This window comes from Ptychodera flava, chromosome 17 (genome assembly GCF_041260155.1).
Source record: "Ptychodera flava strain L36383 chromosome 17, AS_Pfla_20210202, whole genome shotgun sequence".
NCBI classification, from domain to species: domain Eukaryota; kingdom Metazoa; phylum Hemichordata; class Enteropneusta; family Ptychoderidae; genus Ptychodera; species Ptychodera flava.
The window spans coordinates 24,571,217-24,584,407 of NC_091944.1; the positions used below are offsets into that span (position 1 = coordinate 24,571,217).

General features: G+C 40.3%; 1 protein-coding gene across 2 annotated transcripts in view; it reads left to right on the top strand.

Annotated features, from left to right (window-relative positions):
- Positions 1-13,191, top strand: part of LOC139115848 (adenylate cyclase type 3-like) — a 92,199-nt gene that overhangs the window by 34,902 nt on the left and 44,106 nt on the right. Inside the window, exons 1-2 of one of the 2 annotated variants that reach the window (XM_070678241.1) lie at positions 2,284-2,500; positions 2,762-4,187. In XM_070678241.1, coding sequence (XP_070534342.1) covers positions 3,537-4,187 — 651 coding nt within the window. In that variant the 5' untranslated portion in view covers positions 2,284-2,500; positions 2,762-3,536. Of the gene's footprint in view, positions 1-2,283; positions 2,501-2,761; positions 4,188-13,191 lie in introns of those variants that run through there. The other variant, XM_070678242.1, reaches the window with a different exon arrangement.

The following is a 13,191-nucleotide window of genomic DNA, read 5'->3' on the forward strand; positions in this document are numbered from 1 at the left end:
AATTCTGTCTGACGATTGCAAGAAGCATGAAACTTAAGTTGTGAAGTTTGTGTGTGTATATATAATACATTGGTTGATGCATTTTATGATCTTAGGTTACTTTACAAAGGCTGTTTCATGATATTGCAAATAAGCTGTTCACGACTGGTGCGATTTTATTGTTTGTATTTGGTGCAAATAGTATCCAATACATCGGTGTAAAATGTCTTTTCGAATCACCGCACAAAGCAGAATCTGTGCCATGCACTCGAAATAAAAATCAGACCATATAAATTTCGTAAGTGGGACACTCTGAGGTCGTGTATGTTTCCTGTTTTCGATTCTGCGAGTGTTGTTGATTAAGCGCGATGTAGAGCACCCCGCATTCAACATGGAGTCTTTTGAGTTGCCGTATATAGACTCTCTTTGTTGGTCTTTCGTAAAGATAGCGCGCTCAATCACAGATGAACGTTTTACTGTGTATGTCCCTGAGGCCTGCAAGCTTTGAACGTTGATGGCATAGCGAAGACGGATTTTATTGTGGCAAAAATGAAAATATTTATAATGTTCCTATCTTTATCACCGGGGCACGTGCTCGCAAAATCTTTGATAGGCCTCGTTACTTTGGGGAGGAAGAATACACACAAGCCTCTGTAAGGCCTTGATAATCTACGTTTGTCCACGGACAGTTTTGAAGCCACATCGATTTTCATACCTTGTCGATTTCACCGTTTGTTTATTTTTTTTCTCGCGTGTACATTTACGTTTCTCGAGGTTTAGCTTAAAGGGATACAGTCGACGGAACTGCGCTCAAAGGTCGTATGGGACCCATACTACCATGTAAACACTGTATCCAAGGTACGATGGTGATTGATGAAAGTTAATGTCTTTCATAATCTACACCGTATAATTTAAATGTTGCCGCTATGATAATGAGGTGCATCAAGATATCGTGCACGAAATACATTCTTTGTAAACAAGAAACTCGCACAGGCGCAGTTCAGACGACTGTTTCCTTTAAAGCTGGCAATGTGAGGTAGAATATGAGAGAAGGGGCGAGACGGAGTTCAACACAAGATGGACAGACAGACAGACATCATGAGATAGATAGATGTGTTGGTTGACGAACAGGCAGAGAGACAGCTAGAACGGGAGACAGATATACCATAGAGGTAGAAAGCTACCATTAAAAAGCTACCTCCATGGATATGGACCGTATATGCAGTGTTAAAGAGAGACAAGGGGCAGACAATCACAGAAAGGAATGAACAAGTCAGAATATGAAAAAAGGAAAATGATATACTCAAATGTGACGGTATTATCAGGTTGTAAACAAAATCATCAAATATTTAATGCAACGCGTATTTAACTAGTATCCCGAGGGGCGTTGAATGCAGGCTCACGGGCAGACCATATTCGTATAAAAATGAATTTCGCGAATAAAAGGCAGTAAAAGAGCTTTAATTTTTAATCGGCTCTCATAATGAGCTTTGTCACAGACCATAAAGGCGGCAAATACTTCAAACGATATTTTGCAGTGCAAAGTACGTATAAGTTCACGTCCTCAAGCATTTGCATAATTTATGCGTAATTTTTCCTTGTGACGTAAAGAGGTATGCGAATTTCATATTTGCGTACACATCATGATAATTTCAGGAACCGCTGACATACATCAGTGATGAGGTCAATTTTAGTCGCGACAAGGCTTCAACATTTATTTTGGCGCGTTTTTTCATATTTTTGCGAATAAGCACAAAGTGTTCAATGTTTGAGATGTAACTTTTGTTGTTTAAACATTTTAGATTCCAAGATTTGAGTTTTTCTCCTGAGAGTGCACACGCATTGACTGCACCTGTCGCTTGCAACTGATCAACAGTATTTCTCGAAATTTTGTTACTGGTTCATACGTTTTTAAGTGGCTTTGTTTGTCTTGACGAGCTTTTGAGTATGCTGTCAACCGATATTACTTGTTGTTCAGTAGGTCAAAGGAGATGTTGCTTCCCATTTTTAAATTTCGTTGAAAGAAAACTTTTGGTCCCGTGCATTCGAGTGTGAATGGTCATCAGCATCGCACAGCACAATATTGCTTTGCATAACTTGCTAGAGAGAGAAGCGATAAAAATAAGTCGAAATTCTTTGCATCGTTCTGCACCTGCGTTGTTGGGATACCGACGGCTTGTAGGTACATTTCACGCTCGGCCGCCAGCTGGAATCCCCTCAGTCAAATCCCGGTTCCATCGAATAACTGAGGCGAAATGGTTTCGCCCACATGACGTCATTATTATTCCATGTTGATGGCTATGCATAGTGACAGTGAAGGTGGGTGAGAGAGCGAAGCGTTCACGCGGCGACGATGTTTTAACAGCGAACGGCATTTGTTAGCCCGAGAAATCACGCCTTGAAAAGACCAGGATTTCATCCAACAACATTCCCGCCATCTCCTATTGTCAAAACACCGGGGCGACAGGTAATTACAGACACCGGGAATACGGACAGCTGCTCCCCAAGCGTGTGGGGCAAGGTAAGGCAGGGATATACACGTAGTCAATCGAATGAACTCGCTTAACGAACTTAATTCGTTTTTCGCGTGGTTGACTACAGGTTGCCTTCACTCCTCGAGCAAAGTGTGTCGACGCGGTGGAAATGGTTTCATTTTGTTCACTTTCGTCTCCTCACGAAAAGCGACGTCTTCTGATCGTACCCACACCTGTCATATTTCTGTACTTTGTCGTTGGTTTGCTTTTCATACGCACGTTTGACGAGTTTCTGTATTTTTTTTCAGAGTGCGACAATACAGGGTGTACAAGCAGATGTAATTGAGGATTTTTTTATTTGCAATCTCCGACATATCCTGCGCTTGAAGATGTGATTATCATTACTGCACCTGATTAATTTAATGCCAGTTTATGGACGATTCGAAAGCCCTGAAGCTCGACAAGAACAGAAACAAAGACAATAACAAGACTTTTTGTCAACGACATTTCAAAAACCGCTTCCGCAACGTCTGGCCTCTAATCGAGGTTAAGCCTACAAGAGGCCCCGGCGTGAAATACCTGCGGACTCCTGAGCCACGACGGCGCTTGGCAAGGGAACCTCTACTCCAAATCGGATTTGACCACCGCTATAATGCGCCACTGGTTCAGCACTTCAGCAACAACCCTATGGCAACGTTGACTGTCGCACGGACCAGCTGCCACGGAGCGCGGGGAGTTGTAAAATTTACACTGAAATATGCCCTCGATTCGAAGAGCGGGATGATTATCTAGCGCCCGTATGTTTTGAAGGCACAACGTATTGAAGCTTTTATTTGCAGAGGATGTAAACACCCGCTGATTTCCAATTCCAACGGCGTGCTTGTGTACTTGGCATTTGAATGCGAATCTCTCCGATTTTTATTCACCTTATTCACAAGTCGTGATGTGTGCGACGGAAGGATACCTGACTGTCACGACATAATCGCAGGCGACAGCAATATGGATAGGTGCTTTTTCACCACAAACAGACTGACAGTGTAATTGAATTTTCGTCGAGAATAGGATCTCGGCTCTTTTATACAAATGGACAACTTGGCAATGAAAGAGAGAAACGGTGGGGTGAAAGACCCCGAACACGACTCGGTACCCGAGACCAGCACGGATCATGTCGGTGGCCAAGGGGGCGACGTCGAAATCGCCAGCGGCACCTGCTGCAGCATGGGCCTGCCGTTTACGTTCGGCACCCGGTTTGCGTCCTCGTCGATGGAGGAGACGTACAGGGCCTACTTCACCCGACAGAAGTTCGACATGCTGCCGGTGTTGCTGCTGTTCGCTTTTCTCTTCGACGTGTGCGTCATCGTGCTCTACGTGGTGAACTACGACGACTCGGAGCTGACGGAGATCTCAATCATGGGCATCGCCGTCCTGACGAACCTCATACTCTTCGTGCTGTGCAAGTTTCGTCTGGTCTCCGAGTGGTCGTTGGCCAACGTTATGCCCTACGTTATCTGGATTCTGCTGTGCGGGCAGCTCTTCGTGCACATGGGGCTGCACTACAGTCCGCTGACTCCGAGCGACGGCGCCGGCTGGGTCGTGTTTTTCGTGTATGCATCCTACGTGATGATGCCCCTGCAACTGGTGTTCGTGCTCTTGCTGAGTGCGATTTGCACGCTCGGACACAGCCTCATAGTGGGCCTTCTGTCCACGGCAAATACCAAATACATGGCGCAACAGGTAAGAACAATGCACTTGATTGAAGGTAACAGCTAATAGTCGGCTGAAAATATGGTTTGACCCTAAAAAAATTGCTACAAAAGGTTTCTCAACGGTTTTGATAGAGTCAAATGTGCTTAATAACATATTAAAAGTCTACCAAAATCTGACCACCGGAAACGCGTCATTTTCAAGATGGCGTCCAAGATGGCCGCCATATACTTAAAATGGCCATAACTATACCAAAAAAAATTGCTACAAAAGGTTTCTCAACGGTTTTTGATAGAGTCAAATGTGCTTAATAACATAGTAAAAGTCTACCAAAATCTGACCACCGGAAACGCATCATTTTCAAGATGGCGTCCAAGATGGCCGCCATATACTTAAAATGGCCATAACTACTTAAATATTAAACCTAGACTAGTGATGTCTGTGTCTACCACCATGTTTAGTGGTTTAGGAATCCAACTATCATATCTAGATTATAGGCAAGTGGTCATAAGTCCCATAATTTGCATATTTGTACATGTATTAAAATAATCACTGTCACATTCTTCGTCCAGAACATGTTGCTCATGTGGATTTTCACAATTTCCGAGGTTAGGTAGTAAAGGGAAAGCAACTCCACACATCGTTCATATTTTGGGTGTTTGCGTTTTGTGTATGAAATTGTGTATAATATAAGTGTATGTCATGTTTGGCTGTTTTAAGAAAAGTGTTGCTTAGCCATGGTGACACGTATCCGTAATCTACGTGTCTTGATGTTACTCCACACTGGAGTGGAGAGACAAGTGTGACACTGCGATCCGTTGGCGCTGCATTTCGAAAACAGAGTTTTCTTCATCAGTCGCTTGAAATTCATTCTTGATTGGTGAGACGTGTTGAATGGTTGATTGTTTTTATTTGGTAGTAAATTGTTCCACTTACATTTGGTGTTCAAGTAGGGAAGCTAGAATGTCTACTGGTTGGTCTTGTTGTGTTTGTGTAGGTTCGTGTGAACCTGAGTTCGAGCTGTCGTCGCTTTTGTGAAGTCTGGCACTTATAAGTGTATTGCCTATATTTCTGTTCCCTCTATATGCGATTATTGGTTGATTTTGGAACAGTTTTTTATTTAGTGTTTCGTCTTTTTCAAGTTCATTTCAGTTTTCTGTCAAGGCTTGCTTGATTTTTGTCATTTCGATGTTACGGGCTATATGTTGTTATGAAGACTACTGTATTGTTGGTGGCGTTCTTTCTTTCTTTTTGTTGTTCAAGCTGTCTTTTTCTGCTTTTATGATCTGTTTCTCTGATAATGCGTTCTATTTCATTTTTAGCTCATATTTGGTATGTACATAAATAACAAAAACAGCTTATATGGTGAGTCGGTGGCGTCTGTGTGTCTCTATGTATGTATGTGGGTATGTCAGTGCGGATGTATGTCCGTCACACGCAAAAGCTCCCTTACCGCCAAAGCTATCATCTCAGTATTTGGTGTACAGGTAGATGCAGGGGCTGAGATGTGACGTTCTTCAAATGGACGTCAAATATGTGCAAATGAGGTAAGAAAAAGGGAAATCCTGCAAATGTGTAGGAGTGGTGGCATGCCAGTGACTGAAACAGGCTACTCCACTGACCTTGAGTCATTTCCTGTCATTGTTTTTGAACTGTTACATATTAACAGACCTGCTCAAACTAAGAGGGACTAGCTGTTTTTGCTATGCATGTTGCTAAAGTTGACCTCCAGTACCTAAAGTTTCAGACGTTATTTACTTTTGTCATTCTTGTTTTTCTGGTTTTTATATTTCTTGTTGTTTTTCTGGCTGTACTGTGCAGAAATCATTGTCATAACATCAACTTGGAATTTTCCTGCACTGATAGAAACAACATTTATTGTTGATCTTTGGTACCCATACTGGTATGTACCAATTCAGATCAAATGTGATGGACACCGTATAATTGCGGTATTTTTATATTGTCGGTCTTGTAATTTTTCACTAAATTGTGTGACTTTCTCTGTAAAATCGGTTTCATTGTTGCATGTTCTGATGTATCATAATGTTTCACCTTTGATCAGACCTTTGAATGTTGCTGCCGGATGGCATGAGTTTCTTTGCAAGAACTGGAATGTATCTGTTGGTTTTAAGTGTGTCTTGGTGTTGGGAATGTTCTTTTTGTTGTATCGACGACCTTTGTAGATAGTCAGGTCTAAATATTTGATTTCTTGAGAGGAGCTTTCAAACGAAAATTTGAAAATAGGATGCATTTTGTTGATGTTTGATATGAATTCATTGAGTTCGTGTTGTGTTCCGATCAAAATCAGGAAAACATCGTCCCTGAACCTCAGCCAGGTCGGCATTTGTTGTTGTGTTTCTGTATTATTCTCATTTCTGTCTCGTGAAATGTAATATCTGCTATTTCCAGCGACGAGGGAGACCACATAGAGCATCCCATATTTGCCGGTAGAATTCATCGTTTAATTCAAATGTGTTGTTTTTAAAGATTATTTTTAGCAGAGCTATCATGTATTTTGTACAGTAGTCTTCATAACAACATATAGCCGTAACATCGAAATGACAAAAATCAAGCAAGCCTTGACAGAAAACTGAAATGAACTTGAAAAAGACGAAACACTAAATAAAAAACTGTTCCAAAATCAACCAATAATCCCATATAGAAGGAACAGAAATATAGGCAATACACTTACAAGTGCCAGACTTCACAAAAGCGACGACAGCTCGAACTCAGGTTCACACGAACCTACACAAACACAACAAGACCAACCAGTAGACATTCTAGCTTCCCTACTTGAACACCAAATGTAAGTGGAACAATATACTACCAAATAAAAACAATCAACCATTCAACACGTCTCACCAATCAAGAATGAATTTCAAGCGACTGATGAAGAAAACTCTGTTTTCGAAATGCAGCGCCAACGGATCGCAGTGTCACACTTGTCTCTCCACTCCAGTGTGGAGTAACATCAAGACACGTAGATTACGGATACGTCTCACCATGGCTATAAGCAACACTTTCTTAAACAGCCAAACATGACATACACTTATATTATACACAATTTCATACATAAAACGCAAACACCCAAAATATGAACGATGTGTGGAGTTGCTTTCCCTTACTACCTAACCTCGGAAATTGTGAAAATCCACATGAGCAACATGTTCTGGACGAAGAATGTGACAGTGATTATTTTAATACATGTACAAATATGCAAATTTGGGACTTATGACCACTTGCCTATAATCTAGATATGATAGTTGGATTTCTAAACCACTAAAACATGGTGGTAGACACAGACATCACTAGTCTAGGTTTAATATTTAAGTAGTTATGGCCATTTTAAGTATATGGCGGCCATCTTGGACGCCATCTTGAAAATGATGCGTTTCCGGTGGTCAGATTTTGGTAGACTTTTACTATGTTATTAAGCACATTTGACTCTATCAAAAATTGTTGAGAAACCTTTTGTAGCAATTTTTTTTGGGTATAGTTATGGCCATTTTAAGTATATGGCGGCCATCTTGGACGCCATCTTGAAAATGACGCGTTTCCGGTGGTCAGATTTTGGTAGACTTTTAATATGTTATTAAGCACATTTGACTCTATCAAAATCCGTTGAGAAACCTTTTGTAGCAATTTTTTTGGGGTAAGGTTCTTTTTTTTCATAAATGCAGCCGACTAAACAGCTAATAGCTTTGTTCGAATCATTCCCCGTGAAAGCCCCCCACAACGCCGAGTCAAGAATTCAAAACACCGAGACAGAAATAACACAGACATTTCATGATTGAAAATATGTTTGCGCGCGACGCGCTAACCGTTTGAGCGCCAAAGTCAATTTTTGTCCTTAATAAAATGTACCCCAGTCAATTTTTTTCACATTTTCGCCAAAATTTTGATGGAAAACTGTAGCTTGTGAAATATGTTATCCGTTTTGACCAAAATTATCAAAAAATTGCATAAAAATCATAAAAATTGGTAAAATGTTGCACTAAAATTTTGGTGGAAAAATTACGGCACTTAAAGGGTTGACTAGGCGGCGGTGAGAGCTTTCAAGCGCGGAATCGCGAAACCTATGTAAAACTATGTATTCCCTATTCTCGTACTCAGTGGATGATTACATCGTGCCGCAAAAAAAAAAAAAACACTTTTCCTGAGTAATTCTTCTAAGCTGAATTGGTTTAAGATTTAACAGATCCCCTGACAAGATGGAAGCGATAATAATGACGATGAAAGCTTTCAAGCGTTTATGCTATTATCGGATCTCAGAGAAAAAAATTGTCGCGTCACCCAAGATTGTCTTACCCCTCCGATATCACCTTTTAAGCATCATGCATTAAAATGAAAATGCCCAAGTTAGGATGCAATTATCATCACCGCAACGGATTCAGGGCACCGCAGGGGGCTGGGCGGTTCTCGACCTGTCTCTCTGATTTCTCACCGGCAAAGATGCGATTCGTTACTTTAGAATAGAGATATTATCGCGAAAGTGTCATCTTCCATAATTTGTAGAAGAGCACAAGATAAGATTTAAGACCGATGTATAGCGCGAAATGTCAACGTTTTAAGGAAAGCTATTTCCATGCACGATCATAAGTGATTTAATACTTTTCCTGCCAGACAGTACTAAGACTATTACTTCCCCATCAGCCAAGTCAGTAAAAAGCGGTATTAAGCCAAAACATGACGTATTTTCACCCGCTTGGCTTGGTATGTTATAGCATCTTTAGTCCAAAAAAATCAAGTTTACAGTATTTATGTTTTCAACAGCCTTCAAATGTACAGTATTATGTTAAAATACACTATATGGAATATGTTGTGTTTCATTAATTTTAATCATCTTGACCTGATGGTGAAATATGGACTTGGCAGGAAAAGTGTTAATAATATGTCTAGGGGAAAGAAGAGGGCGCAATTATGACAGACTGTGATAATTATCATATTAAGAAGCCGTTAGGGGGACTGCTATTATTGCCACGGAAATAACATAACAAATCACAGAATATCTTTTATCGATGCTCTAAAAACAAGGAAGGTAGTCAACAACAACGTCTAAGATTGGATAATTTGCATTCTTATTGAAGCGTTGTGCTCAACTTTATTCTATTTTATCAACTTTTAATACGGCAAGAGCCTTTTTCTCCGTCGCTGAAAAAACAGACAAACCCGCATCTACGTACTAAACGGCGGAAAAGCGAAATCAGAATTTTCGAAAATCCTATTTCTTTTTCGACAAATAAATTGACATAAGTATACAAGTACTAGGTTTGCCTCATTAGCACTCCTACGAATATGCAAAAGAACAAAGAACCGTCCCGTGGTTACAAATTAAATATGGCAGTCGGGGGAACAAATACTCGTGCCACGTGGGAGTCTGTACATACAGTCGGATTCGAGTATTGACGTTCGTGCATACCGGAAACGTGTTTTCTGTGGATATTCAGGCTCCAATTTTAACATAGTGTCAATTTTGAAACTCTCTTACATACCACTTGAGCTAATGTTGGAAAGACTACAAACAATCGAATCTCGGCATAGGTCGGCACAGAAACTGCATGTGGTATATAAGTTTGTCGACATTCAGCGTTGGGCTACACCTGGTAACACTACGGTAAACACGGTACGTACTTGTACAGTGCCGAAAGCTCGGACCCTACGAAACGCAAATGTTTGGCACTCAAAAACCCGTGATCACTGTTCCGCACTGCGTTAGACACTTGTTTTTGTCTCGGTTTTGCGGAGTATTTGAAGGTCAAATCAGGTCCACTGTAAAACCTCATATCACTATCGTGTACACGACGTGAAATTCGGCGTACGGGCATAGCGCAGTTCAAGGGCAGTTTATTCACGCTATCGAAAACCATATTAATACGACTATCACAGGTGTAACCAAGTTCTACAGGCGCTCACTGTTCATCGGAAGCAAAATGTGATTAATGACGTCATGTTCACTCCGCGCAGATATCAATTTCCTCTTCCAGATATTGTACGTGTTCAACGAGTGAAAAGCGTTGAGTTATAGGTGGTTGTTATGTTAGAATTGGTGTAATTCGTTCACATATCACTAGTTATGTCCTCGCCAACTTCCTGGAATTCTCAAGTTCTTTCACGGTATTTGCCGCTTGTGCGCTCTCAATGTCATTCAACAAACTCTGGCGGTCTTCAAGTGTATGTCAAGGTTTACCGACAGCGTCATCTATGCACATATGGAAAATTTCACTAAATATATAATATAGGCCTATATGATATATTCAGTGGAAATATATATATATATATATATATATATATATATATATATATATATATATATATATATATATATTACAAATTACTTCAGGTACGAAGCAATGATATAATACTGAAGTTTCTATATATATATATATATAATATATATAATATATATATATATATATACACATATATACATATATATATATATATATATATATATATATATATATATATATATATATATATACATATATAGATAGATGATGATGATGATGATGATGATGATGATGATGATGATGGTTATCGTACGTGTTGCTGCTTATACTAATGATGTTGTTGTTGTTGTTGTTGTTGTTGTTGTTGTTGTTGTTGTTGTTGATGATGATGATGATGATGATGATGATGATGAAGATGATAGTTATTGTTCATGCTGGTGATGATAAGCGTCGTCCTGTCAATAACATATTGCGTGTACTGCATTCTTTTTTTGAATTGAGTCAGTAAAATCATGACATACTTTCTCGTACTTCTGTGATTTAAATGTTTTGCTGATTGTAAACGTAACGCCACCTACTAAAATTTATTCCGGCTTACTGGACATTACTTGGAAGTACAAAGTCTAGTTCAGTGCGCAGATTATAATTAGTTTACATCGGATAGAAGGCGTACATTCACGAACCAATAACTGTGTTCTTCTTCGAGAATTGACTAATTATAGAGAGCAATGTACTTCATATTGAATTTGACTTCTATTGCTTTTGACTTCCATTTCTTTCCAGTGTTGAGCTTGAAACGGAAACAGGGTCATTAACCGCGTTTTTGTATAGCTACTTCTGAATCATATAGGTCACAAATTTGCATTTTTCTCTCCATATGGTAGAATGAAATTTCCAATACCACAGGGTTACACGTAGAGATCTGTTGATCGTGGTAACCACCCATTATGTTAGAAATGAACGCCGGGAATCGATATCGGTGCGTGCCGGCCTGTGAAAGTTTGATCGCTCAGAAGTTCCAGCTGAAAACTGAACAGATGATTGTTGGGGGAAAACAAACCGCTATTTCAAACAGCTCGAACAAAGCGAGTAATTAACATTTGCTTTTCTGATTTTAATATTGAAAGACCTTATCCAATATTTGACTTAATTACTGACACTGAAGGGAGCAGTGGGTTAATTAGCAAACTCCCCCCATGGCTATCAAGCACACACAGAAGTCACACGGCGGACGACATGTTTGCCCACTGGAGTTGCTTTTAGTGTTTTTGTAACGGTATGAACACAACAAAAGAAGGTGTTTAACCACTCCAAAGTCATCAAATGAGTGTTTGTTTCTCCATTCTAGTGTGCAAACTCCTTAATGAACAGTCAAGTAGACAAAATGTGGCTTGAGATCGTTAATGACTTGGAATGGTCAGCCTTTCAAAATGGCTTCTGTGAAATACAGAACGATTATACACACACGTACACACATACATACATACATACATACATACATACATACATACATACATACATACATACATACATACATACATACATACACAGCATTTGAACCTGAAGTAACAAACTGTGTCTTGTCAGCTCTCGTTCGTCAATGTCGTGAACGCTCAACCATACACAAATACAATTACACATTCTTTCGAAGTACTACCCTGTTCAGACGAAGTTTGAAATCTAACCATAACATACTTGCAGTCGCGTTTGTCGACGCTTTTCATCATTGAAAACCGACAGCACGCACACTGCAGTAGGTGCACTTTCCTTAAACTTGGTTTTATCGGATCATCAAACCCTGAAGGTTCAAATTAGTTTATTTGCAGAAGTTGGAGGGTGCTGAAACAGATCAGTGTCCCCGGTCGTGCAACTTGGCGTTCGTTGACTAGAGCGGTATCCTTCGCGTTGCCCAGCGATACCCAAAACAATCCGAAATACAAATGAAATCAGAAAACCAGCAAAGAGTACGCTATTAGTGTTAGTAGCACCTCGAGGTGTGAAGCAACACGTGACGGACAGAGGAAAGACAATTACCCGCTGCCATTATAAATGCTACTCAGTTATCTTTAGTCACACTTGTGTATGAAAAGGTTTTAGCCTTCGTGTTTCTTCTCACCCATGGCGTCTCAAAGAGTGCTTCTACACAGTTGGACAATCGCTGCTCAAACAAAAGCTTCTCCCCGTCTCATCTGAATGAAAATGAAGGCGATGGAGAAGCCCGCCACCTGAACAAAGACACCACTAATCTATATTGACCGCGATCGACTGGTTACGTTAAAAGTCCTAATCAATGCCGGATTATGGCGGAGAGTCTCGTCTATGCCCATTCAGCTGGTCCGAGCACCACCGCGCAGCATATGTACAGTTCGAAAGTGGGTGACGTCATTGGCGAAGGAACAAACGTACTGTATATACCTACGGTCACAATCCTTCCGTTGAGAGAATTGTGCTTCGCTGAACGGTTTCCTCGTCTCGTTTTTTATTTATTGACTGATAACTTGCTGTGGCGGCGACGAATTTCGGGCTGTTCAAAACCTTTTCGGTGGAATTGCATAAAACCGAATTAATACGGTGAACGAGGAAAGGGAAAAATTTCAATTCATTAATCCCTCTCAGATTGTTTTTGCGAAACCGCTAGCCCCCTTTACTGAGCTAGAAATGGCATTTTGAGCTCTACTCAGTTAAAAAAACTATGCCTTATATACAAAGGCCCATGAAATTGCCCAGTCTATTGGCCGACATACCAAGCGACACCATGTGTAAATGTTTGTTCATTCATTGCAGTTGTCTGCAGGTCACTCGGG